The following is a 19,316-nucleotide window of genomic DNA, read 5'->3' as shown; positions in this document are numbered from 1 at the left end:
GAGCACCTGGATTTCTGTTGTGTTTAGTTATTTTTAAGGGTTCAATGAAGGATTATTTTCATTAAGGATTGATTGTATTTTAATATAATGTCACTAAATAGGGGAAGGTGGCCATACCAGTGTCTCAGACTCTAAGGTGGTATCTTTTAAATTGCTTGTTTTGTCCGTCCAACGGCCCAAAACCAACGACATTCAATTCACTATCATGGAATGAGAAACCCAGCAGATTTTCACTTTGGAGAAAGTCGACGACGCCCGCGTTCACTTCTGGTTCAGCAGTTAAGGGGAGAGTTAGGGGAAACCTAAGTTACAGTACTGAGCGACTGAACCTCTCACTGTTCTGAAGGGGTGTTAGGCCTTGTAGTTAAACCCTTAATGCTGTTTGAAACCCACTTTCAAATTTGGGAAAACTTCCTTTTATTTATGAAAGCAAGAAAGTGCTATTTCGTTTTGTTTTGTTTTTTTTTTTTTTTTGTTTTTTTCTAAACGTCCAGACCACAATGGACCATGTCCAGATCATAAACCACTGTAACTACTCTTGTAAAATCTGGCATACATTAACAGGCAGAGTTTGACTGTTTATAAGTGCAGTTTCAGATTTTTGAAACCTTACTGTATTTGTGAGAACAAAAAGGCAATTTCACAGCTTTTTTTTTTTTTTTCCCCCACAATCAGACCCCATCAGACCAGGTCTAGATCCAAAAAACACTGTAACTAGACTTGTCAAGTCTAGACAGGATTAACGGGCAGAGTGTGAAGAGTGTTTAAAACACAGTTTCAGACTCGTGAAAACTTCATTCATTCTGTTAGTGAAAACAAGAAAAAAAAAAGGTGGGGGGAAGCGATGGTGCTGCTTTATATTATTGCCACAAAACTCAAATTTATTGTACAAGTCCGGCGTAGTTTTGCCACTTTGGCGTAAGCGAAGTCTCCAGCTCTGCCAACGGCTCAGCGAGACTGTGCTAATGTGTTAACTCAGACGATGCTAGGCAGGCGTGGTGTTTAGCATGGTCGCCGGTTAGCATGTCGGCATGCTAACACCGAGCAGTTAAAGCTAAACACAAAGTACAACTGAGGCGGTGGGGATGCCAGTGGTTTTTTCAGGTCATAAAGTATTGGACAAAGTGTCAACACGACGATGTTGCCGAGGTGTGCGGCCTGTTCTGGGGGTGTGTGCCCCGCGGTGCTATGGATGAGTTGGCCACTGTGTCACCGGCCCCACGTTGGATCTGTTTTGTGTAAACCGTGGTTGCAATAATGCAAGATTTTTAATATAAATATAACATAAAGTTGTAAAACAAGCGTATTAGATGATGTTTGAACATCAATGATAGGAACTTTTAGAGAGGACGTTAAGGCGGGACGGTTACTGCGATGAACTGAGATGAGGTTTGGCTTTGACCTTTGCCGCCACCCGTAGGGACGCGGCCACGGCTAAAATAACGCTCCCGAGTCCGCCGTACGTCGGCCGTACGTCGGTCGTACGAAAAAAAACCAACCGGATCGACCAGATGTCGCCGTCCCGCTCTCGGACTCCGGTCAGTTTGGAAAGATTCGTTGGTTTCATTCACCAGTGACCACGGTTTTGTTTTGGGAAGATTTTTATTGCGTATATACGGGTTAAGGTCCATTGTGTGTTCTATGTAATGTAGCACTTCACAACACAGCAGGATTGTAGGGACAACCATCATTTCACCAAACCAATGATTTTGTTTAGAAGCAGTAACATACTGAACATCGATTCATGTTTTGTTTTTTTTATTTTTTTTTATAAATCATCTCTGTCAGATTTGATTATTCACAATTCAAATGCATTAATGTGAATTTTATAATCGTCATCTAAATGGCTTTAACTTTTACACCATAAGTGCGATACCCAATCGGATTTTATGTGCACGCTTGACTTCACAGACATCACTTCACAAGACAAGAGCTTCTACATTTTTCCCCCCCTATTTTTTTTTTTTTTTTTTTTTTTGTCGTACGAATTAAAGGCGACCTTCTGCGAGCGACACGCCGAGTGCAGCTGCAGTGTCTGATCTCAAATCCTGAATGCTGCTCCATGTCAAGACACGTGCGACCTCAACAACAACTTCAAATCTGTAGATAAAAAACACCAAAACCAAAACATGACAGTCCCCTCTGAACACCGACCGACCCCCCCATCCCCCCCCCCACACACACACACACACACTCTCTCTACAGTGAAATGTACTGCATCATTCAGCACACTAAACATATGAAAATGGATTAAGTCAATGGCCAGTACTAAAACAGAATGAACATGGAAAAAACACTGAAGAAACACAGTGGCACATCATTATACAGTACAGTACATAGCTTACGTTCTCCGCGTGTTTTTGTAGTAGAGATAACACACACACACACTCTTGAAGGAAACATACAACATATTCATCTAACTCGTCACAACATCCTGACACAAATTTAAAATAACTAAAGAAATTGGCCTAAATAAGTAAGGCGATTGTGTATATGGAAATGCAACTTTTAAACAATTATTTGATGATAGACAGTAATATCAATATTAACAATAATAATAATAGTAATAATAATAATATTATTAACAGAGCAGCATAACAGTTAAGTCAAGTTCCAGTTCCTCCTCGACACAGAGTTCTCAAATTAAAATGAACTTTTTGGGCTTTACGTGTTGAGAATCGACAAACAGTGCAGTCTGTGAGTGGTTACAGAATTTTCAGCTTTAAGTTTGGTCCCGTTATTTTGGGCACTATGTTTGGACAGGGCTACAATTCCCACGTGGTTTATCTGATGTGGATGTAACAATCTTGGCTTTAAGCCGAAAGTCAGCACCCGAACTTCTTCCCGGTTGTTTCATTTCAAATCAAATGCGCTCGAGTACAGTGCCACCGCAACCCTGTCCAAATACTCTCCGGACTGCACCGTTCGTCGCTGTTAACATACGAGTATGCAACACAAACCCCACAGTGGGAATAGATTTAAAAAAAAAAAAAAAAAACTGACCATGATTAAAATACAAATACATTCTGTGATTATTTTATCCCAAAAATAATCAGAGAAAGTTCTAGGAACAAAGGCTGGACAGTAAAGGAAAGTAAAAAGTTGAGTTTAAAAACAAGCCCAATCACAGGCGCCTGTGATGGGCTTGTGCTCCTCTCTAGTATCGGTCTCCATTTGGTCTTCATGCAGAGCTTCTGTCTCAATCAGCCCTCAGTCCGTCTTTACAGGTAGGGATACTGGTTGAGTTTTCGTTGGTAAGCAGCACTGGAGCGGTGGAAAGGCTGCACCCCCAGCTGCTGCTGCTGCTGCTGCTGCTGCTGCTGTTGCTGCTGCTGATGTTGCTGCTGCTGTTGCTGCTGCTGCTGCTGCTGCTGCTGCTGCTGCTGCTGCTGCTGCTGCTGTTGATGGTGGTGGTGGTTGCCGTACTGTCCCGGAGCAGACGCTCCCAGCGCTAAGCTGCCGCTCTTCTGGAGCAGCGCCAGGGAGGAGTACGCCCCGCTCGCTCTGCTGTGGCGGGACGAGCCGCCCTGCATCTGGTCCACGGCCTGGGACACGGAGGCCAGGGCGGCAGATGCCGGGTAGGCGTACAGGTTGGGGGTCGAGCTGAAGAGGGCGTTCTCGTGCAGCCGGTAGGATGAGTGGGAGGAGACGGGAGGGGGGTATGTGGGCTGCCGCCTCAGGGAACTGCTGCTTCCCGTTTGGTCATGAGATGATGACATCACAGACTGCTGCACCTGAAACAACAGAGAGAACTGAGCTCTGCAAACAGAGGATGCGTCCCGATACCCATGCATGTGGTGTTTGCGAGTAGTCTCACAGTGCCCACTGCTCCAGCGAGTTCAACTTCAGCCTCTTCAAGGTTTATTCGATGCATTAATGTGTTCATTTGATCAGAAATGAGGACATTTTTATTAACGCTATACAGAGAAGATCGTTAGCTGCTGGTCTGTGCCTTGCCCTTTGACAGATTCAGAAGAATTACATTAAAAAAAAAAAAAACAGACAACAGCGTGACGGATAAAGGTGTTTAAAGCTTCATCAGCAAATTAAAAAGCTCTGTGTATTTTGTTTTTGTCACGCAACTGACAAAAGGCAACTGTTCCCGTTAAGACCACAAGCGCGTGGGAGGTTATCAGATCTCACTTGGACCATCTGTGGAGGTCCTGCCGTGACCCTGTAGTGTTTTGACATGAACAATAACAACAATAACAATCGATTGGTTAAGATGCGGAATCAACAACATCTCGTTTCATATACTAATGCTCTTCTAGATAATTTCATTTAGTTACTCTGAGTCCCAACTAAATTGTCATTAATGTGAAAATTAAATAAAACCATCGAAGCACCCGAGCTTGACTGAGCCACGCCGTCTATTTGCGGGAGTGATTTGATGACCTCATTCACATCAAACGTACCCCGGCGAGTTCGGATTGTCTTCTACACTCTCGCAGTCCCAATGAGCACGTGCGCACTGCTGCAGTTACGGGAAATACATCACATGGGTGTTGGTACTGGAACAGACCGCAGCTCTCTATGGGTTCATCTCGGGAACTGACATCAGCTACATTTGAAAGCTGTTACCTGACTAAGGTTCAGAGGCTGAGATCTGCTGGATGCGGCCCGTTGATGGCGATCAGTGTTGGAATCTCCTGGCCGACTGGACTGCTGGCTCGACCCCTTCTTGGACTTTCCAGAGCCACTTGTAGCTTGATCTACCCGTGGAAAAACCAGATAGATTACCACTGAGCACTAAGAGTGCAAATTCCAGCTGTTGGAGGCAAAAGGGATCTGTTTTATGTCAGCTTAACAGACCTGGAGCTGCCGGAGCTTTGTGGGTTGTGCTCTCTCCAGGCTGGCTCTTCACAGAGGGCATGATAATGGCCAGAGACTTGGCGGGCTGTGAGGTGGTCTTGGGGCTGAGGGGGCTGCTGGTGGACGAGTCGGAGTCATGGGAGTCGTGTACCGTCACACAGCTGATCACGTTGGTCCTCTGGCTCGTTCCAGAGCTGCGGTAGGGAATAAGGGAAGAGCGAAATACCGTATCAGCAAAGTAAAACCCCTCGATTTTACTCAAGTAATTCTGCAGACGGGAAAAGAGCTCACCATGCAGCGGGGAACTTCCTGTCATCCTCGTCCTCTGAGTCGCTGTGGATGGTGATGATGCTGACGGCAGGGCTGGGTGTGTCAGAGATGACGATGGGCTGAGACTGGTCGCCGGCAAAAGCGGAAGTGTTGTGGACCACGGTGGTGGCTGAATGTACTGACGACAAAGGCCTGAAGAGAAAAGGATGATCCGTCACCACCTTATTCCAGACACAAGATCTATTTGAATATTTCGGGCGACCTCTCCAAAGTGAGCTGCGGAAATGGACATGGCCTGCCACCTTTTCATGGTGCGTTTCATTTTCTTTGTTTAAGCTTACTGCAAATAAACTTTAATTCTTATTAAATATTAAATATATGTTTATTTATATATCCTTATAAAATAAAATACACACTAGGGCACACAAAGATCACACGTTATGACCCATTTGGCAGAAAAAGCTACTTTTTTCTTATTGTCAACAAATCCCAGAAAGACCAAAAGCAAGAATGAGTTAGTCTGTCTCTCAAAACCTTTTGACTTCCCTCCCCTGTCTGTGGCTCACCACTCCAAGAAAAACTGGTTTCTACCGAGGACCTGAATCTAAAAACTGGTCATGAATATACACTTTAAGGTTTGTTAAAGACTACGTGATTTCCTAAAGCAGCTGAGCACTGTAGTCCTTAGCAAATGTTACTCAAACAAGGTTGAACGGTACATTTGTTGGGTCTATTTTCATCTGTGGATTAATACAGCTTTGGTGCTCCACAGAGGAACAGGATATCAGGCTTGGGATGCACAGACATTACGTGTAAGTAGGATCAACTCATTGTTGGTTTTTGGTCTTTTCATAGGATTTGTTGACAGTAATAAAAATATATCACCTGCCTCATCCCCTTAAGGGAATTGAGATTAGTATTTTTCACTGTTTTCTCAATTAACCAAGAAAATAATCTGCCAAGTTATTGTTAGTGAAAATCGTTGCAGCCATACTGACTCAAACACGTGGACAGGAGAAACCAGGGATCAAACCACCGACACTAGAGTTTGTGGACGACCTGGTCCCTAACAGTACGTAGATGAGGTGAGTGTATGACTGGCAGGATACCTGGCTCTGCTCTCGGCATGTCGAGCCTTTGACCTCTTGCCCTGTTGGGCTCTTGAGTGAGCGGCCCCTGAGTTGTGGTTTTGGGAGGCAGCGTGACGGCCCACACCAGAGTCCTGCTGGCTGACACCATCGTACTGGCTGCCATGACGGCCCCTTTTCAAAAAGAAGAACAAATTTGACTTGCTTAATCTAAACTGCATCACTTCTGCGTGACTCTCTGAGCATTTACCAGTCGTTCCATTACATTTTAATAGCAGAGTGACCCGAAGTTCTGCCCTTTAAACACAGCATGAAAACAATTTCCCGTCTGACTAAACCAACCTCCAGCCAGAAGCTTGTTGACTGTCAGAGACAGGGGCTCCCATAGGTGAGTCAGGCACTACAGTCTGCCCAGGGTTGTGGATGGCCATGCCGGGCATCTGCTGCCATGTGGAAGGGATGAGTATCTGCTGTGTGCCTGCTGGCCAGCCCTGCTGTATACACACACACACACACACACACACACACACACAAACACAAGTTTAAAAGACTGCAATGAATAGATGTCACTTGGTCCAATTTCAGCAGTGACAGTCTGTAAGAAGGGCACAAAGCGCAGTGTGTCGACCATTGTGGAAAAGAAATCAGAATGATGTTCTTAGAGAAACACACTGAAAGAAAAGACATGCAGCCTGTAGACAACCACCAAGGTTCCCATCTCTGTCCTGCACCAAGACATCCAGCAGATGTTACATTAGAACTAAGCACTGACACACTGACAAGTTGAACAAAACAGGAGATGAGGTCACCCTCTGCAGACGTAGTCCTGTGCAGGGGGGAGCCATTCGTTACCGCTGAGAGGGAAATGTGCTAAAAGAGACTTAAGAAGGAGTAAATACCAAACAAAGCAGACAGGAAATAAAAACAGGGTCTGATGCCAAGCATGCATGCCATACAGCTGTGCTGTGACACTTAGTCCAGTGGAAAGACAGCCAACCTGAAATCGAAGGGATGTGTGAGAGTGAGATAGGGAAGGTGTCGACGCTGGTCTCACCGCTATAGCGACAACTCCTGGCATTCCTTAAACAGCACTGTTAACAAAATCCATTTTTTTTTCAGAAGTCCCTAAAGCTTAAAGAAAACCAAAAAGGTAGCAGTGTGCACTGCTGTTTGCCACTGCCTCTTTTTTGAATTTACCATCAGGAGGTGTCATGGTTCTACATGGTGGGGTTTTTTTTTTTCTTCTCTGGATTGTAAATTGAATGAATAAGCGTATTTCCCAAAATTTCATTCGTTTGCTTTAAGTATCCAGCTGCTGTAGTGAGAAAGCAACATTTTTTACAGCAAATTAAAGCTGTTCTGCGGAGTTTTCCTCGACAAAGTGCTGTTTATATTCAGAGTTTCTCATCAAAAAAAAAAAACTGTGTATATACTTGAGGCCTAACCGACATGTTTACTGCATTTCTTTCCTCATAAAACATTTGTAAAGCGGAGATTTTACATCCATGTTGGCAAGCTTGCAGTGCTCTTCTCTGCTTTCTGCGGGTGCATCAGGCTACGTTTCTTGATGCCTTACCGCCACCTGTCGAACAATGAAACAGCGTGAACGTGTTGGCGGGAACGTGTATTGTGCCACCCTCGCGCTCATGCACGCGTATGAAATACGAGCAAAACCGGGGCCCATTGATCAAATCGCTGCTTCTTAGAACCACTACCGGTCAAAAACTTCAGGCTACTTTTACCAATACCAATATTACGGTAGAGCCCGACCGATGCGGGACGATTTTATCAGCCCATTTCACGTAATTGCAGATAAATCATTATCGGCATTTATGACGTCAAATAAGTAACAAGAAATCAAAGTAGTGGAAAGCCAAACACAGGTGCTTGAGCTGTTTTGTACCAGTCTCGCTGCTGCACCACCAGAGAGCAAAGCAGTTGAGTGGTGTAGGCTATAGCCCGTTGACAAACCTGATTTTGTGTTTCTTTGTGAAACTGTAAGTAAGACGGTTGGAGACAATACATGAACAACGGCCCTGTCGTTTTCTCCCTCGTCAGTATCGCGCTGGCAGCCGCTATGGAATTCATGCTTGCGGCCCATCTCTTACTAAATTAGTTAGCCAAAAAGCTAGCCAACGGCATGGTTTGTCATTAGGAGGCATGAGCTGCTAGCGTATAGCGTTCTACTCATTCTGCCTAAATGCTGTAATGGAAAAATATATCCACGGCTTGCACGTCAGTGCAGTTACAGTTGGTGCCTTAGAAACACGTTTGATTTTCACCGAGGATATCATACCGGTAGACCATCACATTTCAAAACAGCTGGCAAGAACCGGTAATATCAGAGGGACAACTGGACCATCAGAAAAACACAAGAAAAACAAACGTGGGCACATTCAGACATGTAAATAACAGTGAGAGCTGATTCAGACACTCCACATGCCCCCCTCAATAACGAAATGTAATGGATCTTTATCAGGAAATCTTTGTTTATGTTATGTGTTTCGATTGATATAGCAACAGCCAGGCTCTATTTAATATTACACACACATTTGAGGGGGAAATAATTTCCACTTATCTGCTTAAGTGAATGCCAGCACTTGGAAACATTGGAGCGTTCAGTAACACATCAGGAACACCAATGATAAAACACTGTCATTTAGACACTGCATCTGCACCACGTATCATAGTTACAGGTAAGTAAACACAATGAGATATCCCAGCGCGATGAAACCCAACATTGAAAGTATCAGCCAAAACAAACCTGGAAATCTGTCAAGGGACTTTGGTAACAACATAAACACTGTGCACACCTCCGTAGCAACAAGTTCTAGATAGTCAACACTCTTTGAGAGCCCTTATGAAAACTTGATCTTCTTTAACCGTGAGAAATAAGAGGAACACCAGAAGCTGAAAGCGAAAGCACAAACCACGCTGGCAAGTTGCACATGCGTCTCATGCTCTGCTGCACACCACCGATGTGGTGTTACATGTGCTAGGAGGAAGAAAGAAGAGATTTTAGCCAAGGTGGCAGTTGTGGTGTTGGTGCTTTACCAGCATGGAGGCATTCTGATCCAGGAAGCTGCAGAGGTTTCCACCCCTGCAGCCAACTGGCAGCCGGACCGAGCCTAAACGTGGCATTCCCGCCACTGAGGCGTACAGGCTGCCTACCAGCAGGGGGTCGAAGGAGGCCTAGGAGGAGGTGCGAGGGGAGGGTGCAAGGAGGGGAGGCGTTCAGACACCAAAACAGACACAGAGAGGACACATTTGGTACAGATCTGCTTCATATTCTACTGAAACCTAAAGGTGAAGGGGGTCTTTGCTTTGGATCAAGAGTTTTTAGTTAGCAGAGAAGAACATGTTCTTTGGTACGTAGAAAAATCAAAAAACTAAAAAAACCTGGAGTAAATGACCAACCACATGTACATAAACCAAAAGACAGATGTAGAGGGTGGTGGTTAGGGTTGGGTCCCGAAAGCTGGCTCCAATTCAGATCTAGCTACCTGCTGATAAAATGTCCGGATTGGAGAAGCCTTGAGGCTAACAAACGTGTTATCGAACCTTTCATCTTTTTAATTAACAATGGGCAAAACATTCTGGTAGCTGCTTTTCATTTTTAGCCCCCGCTGACCGTCAGTTTCACCGGTTTAAATGGCAAATGTCACCAGCAGCCGATTGTATCAGGTGTAACTAATGATACCAAAGCTCTCTGCCAAAATGAAAACGTGGCCGTCGTCTGATTGAGGAGTAACTTAACAACAATACTCCATTACGGGCAAAAGTCCTTCAAAATTCAAAATCTTTAAGTAAATGTATATAAGTATTATCAGCAAAATGTAATTAAAGTATCAAACATACTCATTTATTTTAAAAAATGCCTCTATGATTGATTTATTATTATAAATTATATTATCACAACGTTAAAACTAGTCCATCAATGCATCAGTAGTATTTTACTGTTGTGGCTGGTCGAGGTGGCGCTGGTTTATCTACTGTACATACAGTTAGGTAGTTTAGTCCAGTGGTTTCCAACCTGAGCATCGTGGCCCCTCCAAAGGGTCAAACGACAAATCTGAGGGGTCGTGAGGTGGTTAATGTTTCCGCTCCAAAATAATGGAATTCAAATTTTGGAGTTTTATTTATATAATATTTGCTGTTTTTGTGTTTTTCTGAGAATTTTAGAGGGGCAAAGTGCCTTTGGCGCAACTGCTAAAAACTCATAGACCTCTGAAACATGACTAGGGGCCCCAACTAGACACAGCTTTCTTAGGATACTGGATTTCAGATTCAATAAAACGCCGTCGAATCCCAACCCTGGTGCTCCTGCAGTGGGTCCTACCTGTGCAAGCATGCCGGGCTGGATGTGAAGAGACTGGGACGACTGGTTCTGAGGAACTAAGGGTACTGAGTTTTCCATCCTCACTGGATAACCAGCGGGCTTATTGGATGTTTGAAGACCTACAGGATGGAAGCACATTATATCATGTCAAAAATACAACAAATATACACTAAGACAAATACTAAATGTAGAATAAAAGAAATTTGGGGATTATGACATTAGCTGCACAAAAGCAAAATATCAAAATTTGCTTTTTTTTCCTCCTCTGTGTCATTTGATTGTGATGAAAATGTAAAAACTGACGAATGAAATTATTTTATTCTGTTCATTGCTGTTACTTCTGCAGTTGCTGGTTGGTCAAGCTCTTATAATCTCCACATTTTTAGCATAAAAGTGTGAACTAAGATTTGCTTTCTTTGAAGCAACACAACGTGAATATCTTTCGTCCTCACCCTGGATGGTGGGGGGGCAAACTATGAGCGTTTGCTGGAAGGGTTCAGTCTGGGCGCAGAGCTGGGTGGGTCTGGTCTGCAGGGGCACGCCCTGTTGGGTCAGGCCGGGGATGTTGATGGTGGCCTGCTGGTAGAGGCCAGGCTGGTAGTTCAACAACGGGACGTTACTGCTGAGGGACAGGGACTGGCCTCCTGTTGAGGCCATCTGGAAGACGCAACATGCAGAAAAACACTGTAAAATAATGTTCAGCTTCAAGCGAGGTACAGAGTTAGCTTGTGCTGCTAATGATGTTGTCCTTTGCAGCACAAGCTGCATTATACTGAGATGTGCTCCTAATGTTTTGCCCGACCCATTTACAAACATGAGGGAGGAAGAATATTTGAATCACATTTTAATGTAATGCACCACCAATAACTACGATCTCAACATTAAACATACAGACGGATGTCAAATTAAAGGACCAAGATAAAGTGTCTTAGCAAGGTGTTGGGCCATCCACTCTACTGGAGGGATGGACACCATTCTTCCAAAATATTTTTACCCTCGTCTGGTGTTTTGATGATGGTGGCGGCGAGAGCCGTCTAACACGTTGGTCCAAAACCTCCCATAGATATCTGCCATTGCTTTGAGATCCGGTGACGGCAAAGGCCATAGCATTTGATTCACATCATTCTCTTACTCATGAAAACCATTCAGTGACCCCCCTGTGCCCTATGCATGGGCTCATTGTCATCCTGTTGCTGCACTCACTTTTCAGATTTTTTCCTTTGATTTGTCACCTGTCTGTAGTTGAATTGACACCTCTCTGACAGAGGCGGAGGGACAGGCTACATTTGAAAATGTTTTCAAAGCATCCAGCCAGAGATTTTCTTTGGTTGACTACGTCCCTGCTGTCAACAAAGTGATTACCTTGTTTCCCAAAACATAGAGCCAGGAACCTCAGTCTAGAGCACGAGAAAAAGAAACTAATAAATCAGGTTCTGTGTGTAGAAATAAGCGTACATATGGTTTAAGCATAAAACTGGGAACGTACACAGCTGATAAATGAGAACCCAGAGCCCGAAGCCCTTTACCACTGCTGCTACTGCTGCTACTGAAAACTGGAGACAAGCAAAATGCTGGGCGGAACCAAATGCCCTGGAGGCAGATGAGAGAATAAAATTCTCACCTGATTGTGCTGGTTTAGTTGGCTACTAAAGGTGACCGTGAGGTTGGTGGCTGCACTCGGGGTACCGTTGCTGGCAAACATATTCTTTCCGTTCTCAAAGGCGCTGCATCTTCGTTTGCATATGTCCATATTTTGGAAGCATGACTTTACGCTGCGCAGTAGAGAAGAACGTCAAAATTAGAAGCACAGATGGATTCATGGACTCCTTGCCACTGCAATCACTAGTAAAAAACAAAGGGTCAACATCGCTACTGATCGTTTATCTAAAGAAGAAAACAAAACCCATACAGTTTAGCATCAGCACCGTCCTGCACTTGCTGTCTTACTGTGAGCTGTGAGGGAAATGCAGCAGATGCGTCATGGTAACAAAGGGGTGGTTCAGAGTCTTCATGGGCGTGATCCGTTTGTCTGCGTCTAGTGTCAGCATCTTCTTCAGCAGGTCTATGAACTCCCGCCTGTCGGCCTTCTCCGCCAGGATGTCCGTCCCCTCCAGGTTTGTCATGTTCACCTGTTCGTCAAACAAAGCCGGTGTTTGTCAAACCGTGGGACAGATCCTGGTTCTACCCAGCACACGTTAGCTTAACCGGGGCTCAAAGCCGGTTTACAGTAAAAAAATGCAGTGCACACAGTAGAGCAGACTGGCGCACCCACGATCCATTTGCCTGCAGACACGGTGCCCTACCCTGTATCCCTAGAGGGGGGAGGGATTTAAAATAACCCGTTCCAGCAATAATGTCACTTGTCAACTGCAGAAGCCGTCGGGCAGAAAGCGCCAGTAGTAGCGGTCGAGCTCCTCAACACCTCCCTCCCCAAACAACTGAACACTGGCTGAGCCCGCTCTACCTCAGGAGTCAGTGTTTAGAAAGTAGTCGTTGTGTACAGGATTTACATTCTACGTGTTCGCACAGGCTCTTCATTCTGAGTCTTGTCTTGTTTTTTTTAGGCTTGTTCTTCAGTCTGTCCAGGCACTTTGTATCACCCTTTGCACCCTAATCTGAAATTAAACGGATGCGTCCTCACCTGCATCATGTCATCGAGACAGTTGAAGATGTATTTTCTTGCCTCCTTTGACTTGATCCCCATCTCTGCCTCATGCTCCGCCGGTGTCTGCAGAAAAAACAACCACGACACGACCTCAGTGTATGTACTGTCCATGTGCTGATGTGGGAATGCTGTTTCGTTTGTTCTCTTTGGGGTCTGGTATCTGCACAGACACCTACTTTCAGTCTCCAGAGGGGGTAGCTCGAGTCGGGGCCTCGGTTGAAAAAGCGACTGGTCTTGGTCCCTGCGCTCAGCAGGTACTCTGCCGGAAGGCCCTGGGTCTGGGAAATGTAACGTATCTGAAAGGGTAAAAAAAAAACGAAAACAAAAAAAACAGTCAGTTGCCGGCATTAGACCGTGTAAACCTTGCGACCTCATGTCCCTCATCAGTTTATACAGTTAATTCCACCTGAGGCCTGGTCATGTCAGCCCCTCTAACTCAACTGCAAACCACAGTATTCAACCTTTTCTCACACTCTGTACACATTCCCAGTCGCAGACAAGGTGCGAAAACCCCTTAAAGGAACGGCCCGCCAATTTGGGGAAATCTGCTTATTCGCTTTCTCGCCGAGATTTGGTTGAGCAGGTCGGTACCACTCCCCTAGCAGTTCATTCGATATGAAGCTACAGCCCACAGCCGGTCAGCTTCCCTGCTTAGCGTAGTCTAGCGATCAGTTCGGCAACTCTTAAAAGCCCTTTACTGACTTCTTTTGCAAAAACAAATCTAGAAACTTTTTGAGGAGGCTTTAACTCTTTTCCCATGAGGAGAGTTGCTAATGTTTTTCAGTGAAAGTGCTTTCGTGTGGCTGTGGCTCTTTGGACCGACCGTGCTCAGTGAGCGGGGGAAGGCATTAGGTATGTACTCGTTCTATATATACTCGTTCTGGACATTTAGCCGCCTCATCGCACGGAGGACCCAGCGGTCGCCCATCTCGGTCGAGGCCCCTCTCTGTGCCGGCTCCACCAGGGTATAGAGTGAGCTCCCGACTGACGGCAGAGTCCCTGCCCATCTTCCACCGCGGGCTAAAACCCCACCTTTTCAGACCACACTTCAACAACCCTCGCTATAACTTATTTACATCTTGTCAAAAAAAGGATAGCACTGAACATGACTTTAGCCCTTTTTTTTTTTTTTTCAAAGTGCTTCACTTCCACTTTTGGATGATATCTAGCTCTTGCTCCAACCAGATTTGAGTGCACTGACAAGTCTGACAAGTCAATGTAATGTAACGCACATGTTGTATGATATGTAGTGACACACACACACACACAAACTCAAACACAAAAAGAAATAGTCAAGCACCCCCCCCCCCCCCCCCTTCTGCTAAACCAAGTTGCTGGTTGTAGCTTCATTTTTAACCATACAGACATGAGAGTGGTATCAACTGTCTCATCTAACTCTCAGCAAGAAAGCGAATAAGCAAATTTCCCAAATAAATGTTAAACAACTCCTTTAATTTATAATAATGTTTGAAAAAAGATGTGTATGATGACTTACTACCGTTTTGTATTGAGAAAGAATGTAAATGTCACTTTTTATATATATATATATATATATATATATATATATATATACACACAAACAAACACACACACACACACACATATGAGAGAGGCGCAGCTGACCTGATCGTACTCCGAGGCACCAGGATAGAGGGGCCATCCCAAAAACAGCTCAGCAATGACACATCCCAAAGACCACATGTCGATGGCTTCACAGAAAGGAAGGCCCAGAATGATCTCCGGAGCTCTGCAAGCAACGCCGAAATTGACAAATGACAAAATCGCAGCTGGTTCGTATTTCAGACACAGTGGAGTGACCATCCACAGCCCTTACTGTACAGTCCAGGCCGACACACTGACCTGTAGTATCGCGACTGCAGGTAGGTGGAGCAAACCGCTTTGGACACGTGGCTGGCGGAGCCGAAATCAATGACCTTCACTCTGTACGGCTGCCTCAACGGATCCACCAGCATAATGTTTTCAGGCTTCAGGTCGGCGTGGATCAGCCCCAGGCTCTTCAGCTTCATCAGCGCCGTGGCCACCTGCTGCAGAATAGGCCGGATACACTTGAGCAGCAGGGGGCTGAACTTGCTGTGCTTCAGGAAGTCGTAAAGGTTCTGCTCCAGCATCTCAAACACAAGGCACGTGTGGTTCTTGTGCTGGAAACACTCGTACGAGCGGACAAAGTTGAACTCGTCAGCGTTCTCCGTGCTCAGCCTGCTAAGGATGCTCACCTACGGGGAGGAGGGAGCGGAAGATGAGGATGTATTTGTGTTCATGGATGGATGATAATGGAGAATACATCAACTGGCCACATTTTGTATTTTAGCCATTTCAACCCTACGCCTTTTGGCTTGGCTTAAACTCCCTTTATTGCCAAGCTTTCCACTACGTGTCTTAACCAGGCATACCGTTATTTTCTAAATAAGTTGGGCTACTCAAAAATGCCCATGTTTGTTTACATTTTTGACAGTTTTCACCATTAAAGGTCATGCTGAATTAGCTATTAGCAGTTCGTGTATGCACTGTACCCATGGATGAACAGACAACTATCACTGGATTATTTTGACACTGAAGAAAAGCTAAAATCACGATGCCAGTTCTGGATTTATAAAGACTGACCTCAGCTTTCCAACCTGGTGTTTTTAGTCTTTGCAACATCATACTCACTTCTATTTGACCCTGACGAGCATAGGACGGGTGGTTCTTCAGGATTTTAATAGCCACTATCTCATTTGTGCCCCGCTTCCAGCATTTCGCCACCTGGCCGAAGGTACCGCGTCCCAGGAACTCGAGCACCTCGTAGCTGTTGGACATCGAGCACAGAATCTCATGCTGGACCAGCTGGTAGTCGCCCTCACTGTGGGAGTTGCTGCTCTTTGTGGTAGAAGTGGAATGTGCTATGGACTGAGCAGTGGTGGTCCCCCCTCCGCCACCGGTGCGGTTTGAGACCACGGGGGCTGAGAGCTCCTCTAGTATCTGGACGCTGTCGCTGCTGTCCACCTCCTCGCTCTTCCGCTTCAAGCTGTACTGCTTGTGGTAGAGGTCGCACGGCTGGGAGGAGGACTCCGCATCCTTGACACGACGGCTAGAGGAGGAGGACGAGGAGGAGGAGGGAGGCCCGCGAAGGCTGCCTGTGCTGTCTGCCGCCCGCACCACCGTCTGCTCCCGGGAGCCGGCGGTCGGCGGATGCGCCTGGCCGGGGTTGTACACTGGGTTGAAGCCAGAGCCAGAGGTGGAGGGTGCAGCTCCCTGGGCGGGGCTCTGCTGGTAGTAACCGTTGTCTCCCAGCTGGTTGGACACATCCCAGGCAGGGTTCTCCACTTTGAGCCTCTTTGAACGAGAGTAGGCACTGGAGGACACAGAGGGGGAGGAGAACACCTGGAGCTGCGACGCCATGTCTGTGGACAAGATGGAAGATTGGAAACAACCATCAACGGGACATCTGAAAACCCCCGGAGGCGAGAGCCTGAAACAGGCGGAAATAAGAGGTTGTCATCTACGGATGATCATGCAGAAAGAATGTTAAATAGCGGAAATGTACTGTTGTCAAACTGGACTGGGTGTTGTACATTGTTTTCCACCTCCCCTGTCATACAATCTCATTACTAGTTGCACATGTCACTTCTCATTTTCACCTTCACATATTTCTTCACAGCACGGTCCAGATTTCCTTTCAAATTCTTGCGTCCCATTTCACAACTATTACAAATGTCTGTAAATAGATTTTAATTCTATTTTTGTTTTATCTCATTATTTATCATTAATTTTTTACCTCACTTCTTCTGTGTTGCGTTTGCAGAACAAAAAGCCGAGACACATTCTTTGTACGCTTGCATACTTGGCTCATAAAAAACAGATTCTGGTTCGACAGAAAATAGTCTGCAACTAATTTGATAATTGATTGAGCGTTTCAGTCAATTTTCAAGCAAAACGCCAAACATTCGCTGGCTCCAGCTTCTGAAATGTGAGGATCTGATGCTTTTCTTTGTCATATATGATAATAAACTGGAATCTTTGGGGTTCCGGACTGTTGCTCAAAATAAACCAGCAATGTGAATGCATCCTCTTGGTATGTCGGGCATTTTTTCACTGTTTTCTGATATTCTTTTAGACGAAGCGTTTGGTTGATTGAGAAAACAATCGGCAGATTAATCAAGAATGAAATAATTAGGGCTGCAACTAACAGTTGTTTTCATAACTGATTAATCTGCAGATTATTTTCTCTATTCCTCGATTCATCGTTTGGTCTATAAAGCAGAAAACAGTGAAGAATGCCCATCACAATCTCCTGGAGTTCAAAGTGATTCCAATAAAGGCCTTGTTTTGCCCGTACAACAGTCAAAAACCTAAGGAAAATAATTTTACAATAATGCTTAGACAAGGAAATGCAGCAAATGTTCACATTTGAGAAGCAGGAACAAGTATATTTTGGGCATTTCAGCTTGGGAAAAATAAAAACTTGAGCGATGAATCGATTACCAAAACAGATGCCAATTGAAGTGTTGGTCTGTCTCTAAGACACTTCACGACTTCCCTACTTTGTCTGTGGCTCTCAGCCCCGGGCCAACTGGTCCCCTCTGACATTAACTAAAATGGTTTTAGTGTCCTAAAACAGCTAGGTACTGTAGTTTTTAGCAAACACTACTCAAGCGGGAGTAAATGGTGCCTCTGTTGGGGACAATTTTCAGCTGCGTACTAATAAACATTTAGCGCTCCAGTGCCGCGGTTCCCAACCTTTCCTGTAGCCAGACAGAAAAGCAGACAAATCCTCACATTGAAGAAGATGTACAAAGAGAATGCACACGGTTTTACTTAAAAGAAAATATTACCTGATTCCCGATTAATTGACTGTCAAAATGGTTATAATTTATACACTTTTTTTTTTTTTTTTGCTTGACCGATCGATTAATCGATTAATCGTTCCAGTCGTTCTGATTTGCAGCTTCCCAGCAGCTAGGGGAAGATAAAAGGCAACTAAACAACGAATAAATGACAGTACTGAGGGGACCCATTATACCGAGACTCGTCAAATCTGGACACACACACACACACACACACACACACACACACACACACACACACACACACACACACACAAACAAACACAGACCTGTGACAGCTCAATGATACATGTGCTCCTTCTAAGTCCCCTTCCTAGGGTGGCGTTACTGTAGCAGCGTTGCCTGCAAACGTTCGTGGAGAGCTGCGAAACTTTACCCGAATCGCGGTGTGTGTGTGTGTGTGTGTGTGTGTGTGTACTCAGGTTCCCGAATGTGTCCGAGAATCTGGAAATGTGTGCTGAGATTTGTGAACCTGTGCACAGGTATGTGCATCGCAAATGCGATCTGTGGTGTGCGCGAAGGGATCTGCAAATATATCTGCGTATCTATGCAGATCCGTTTGCACGTGTAAAAATCTTAATCTCATTTGCGTATTTGTGTGCACATCTGCATTTGCAGGTTCCCTTGCACATTCACAAATCCCACCACACATCTGCAGATTTCTGCACACACTGGGATCGCGACGCAGTTTCGCACATTTTGCAAACAACATCGCTCCAGTGCTACAACACACACCCGTTGTTGTTGTTGTCGTCGTCGTCGTCGCGCTCCTCTCTCTGCCCCAGCTGGCTCACACACCGGGGTCGGGTTTTTTTTTTTTTTGTCTTTTCGCCGCCGCCCCCCTTCGGGGATCCGCACAGGCCACCGGGGGGGGTAACGCTAACCGCCGCCTGACACTGGGGGCACCGCGGCCCCGCGGCACCGCGGCCCCGCCTCCTCGCGAGCGACTGTACCTGTATCCGATGCCTGAAGACGCCGTCGCCGGGCCGACATCAAGGCCTCGTCATGTCGTCTGCGGGCTCCGTGTGCTGCCGCGGCCGGATCCGCTCAGCGGCTAGCCGCCCCGCTGGAGCCCCGGCCGTGGCAGGCAGGAGGCGGGGGGAGGCGGAGGAGGAGGAAGAGGAGGAGGAGGAGGAGGAGGAGGGCTGACTAGGCTAACGGCTAGCTGGCCCCGCGCGCGTCTGAGTCATATCTGACTCGATGCCGCAGTCACACCGCGCGTCGGGCGGGCGACATGTCTGCACGGCGTCGCTCGGAACGTCAGCTATCGCCTCGGCGAGCGCCGTCGCCCGAACAGA

General features: G+C 45.9%; 1 protein-coding gene across 8 annotated transcripts; it reads right to left on the bottom strand.

The window, feature by feature from the left end:
* Positions 1–2,181: 2,181 nt before the first annotated feature.
* hipk1a (homeodomain interacting protein kinase 1a) lies at positions 2,182–19,316 on the bottom strand. 8 transcript variants are annotated; one of them, XM_040153020.1, is made up of 17 exons: positions 18,972–19,316; positions 15,845–16,643; positions 15,035–15,408; positions 14,798–14,921; positions 13,351–13,470; positions 13,151–13,237; positions 12,457–12,638; positions 12,131–12,281; positions 10,962–11,166; positions 10,510–10,628; positions 9,225–9,362; positions 6,513–6,664; positions 6,192–6,344; positions 5,104–5,274; positions 4,813–5,006; positions 4,582–4,712; positions 2,182–3,734 (listed from the first exon to the last, which is right to left on the bottom strand). In XM_040153020.1, the coding sequence occupies exons 2-17, from the start codon at positions 16,571–16,573 to the stop codon at positions 3,222–3,224; spliced, it is 3,543 nt and encodes a 1,180-aa protein (XP_040008954.1). In that variant the 5' UTR covers positions 16,574–16,643; positions 18,972–19,316; the 3' UTR covers positions 2,182–3,221. The 8 variants fall into 8 exon arrangements, with proteins under 8 accessions (XP_040008954.1, XP_040008951.1, XP_040008952.1 ...); XM_040153017.1 differs by having other exon boundaries at positions 15,845–16,575; XM_040153018.1 differs by having other exon boundaries at positions 6,513–6,661; positions 15,845–16,575.

Source organism: Xiphias gladius, chromosome 18 (assembly GCF_016859285.1).
Source record: "Xiphias gladius isolate SHS-SW01 ecotype Sanya breed wild chromosome 18, ASM1685928v1, whole genome shotgun sequence".
Taxonomy (NCBI): domain Eukaryota; kingdom Metazoa; phylum Chordata; class Actinopteri; order Istiophoriformes; family Xiphiidae; genus Xiphias; species Xiphias gladius.
Note: the sequence above shows the minus strand (reverse complement) of the source record. Positions and strands in the feature narration are given on the sequence as shown.

What these genes read in the sequence shown, in the direction of transcription:
- hipk1a (XM_040153017.1), bottom strand. Translation starts at nt 19,011, where the DNA reads ATGTCGGCCCGGCGACGGCGTCTTCAGGCATCGGATACAG. An exon ending in GTGCCTCGGAGTACGATCAG is followed by an intron (nt 13,471 to 14,797) that starts GTCAGCTGCGCC and finishes TTACCCTTTCAG; the next exon opens with ATACGTTACATTTCCCAGAC. An exon ending in TTGCCCCCCCACCATCCAGG is followed by an intron (nt 10,629 to 10,961) that starts GTGAGGACGAAA and finishes TCCATCCTGTAG; the next exon opens with GTCTTCAAACATCCAATAAG.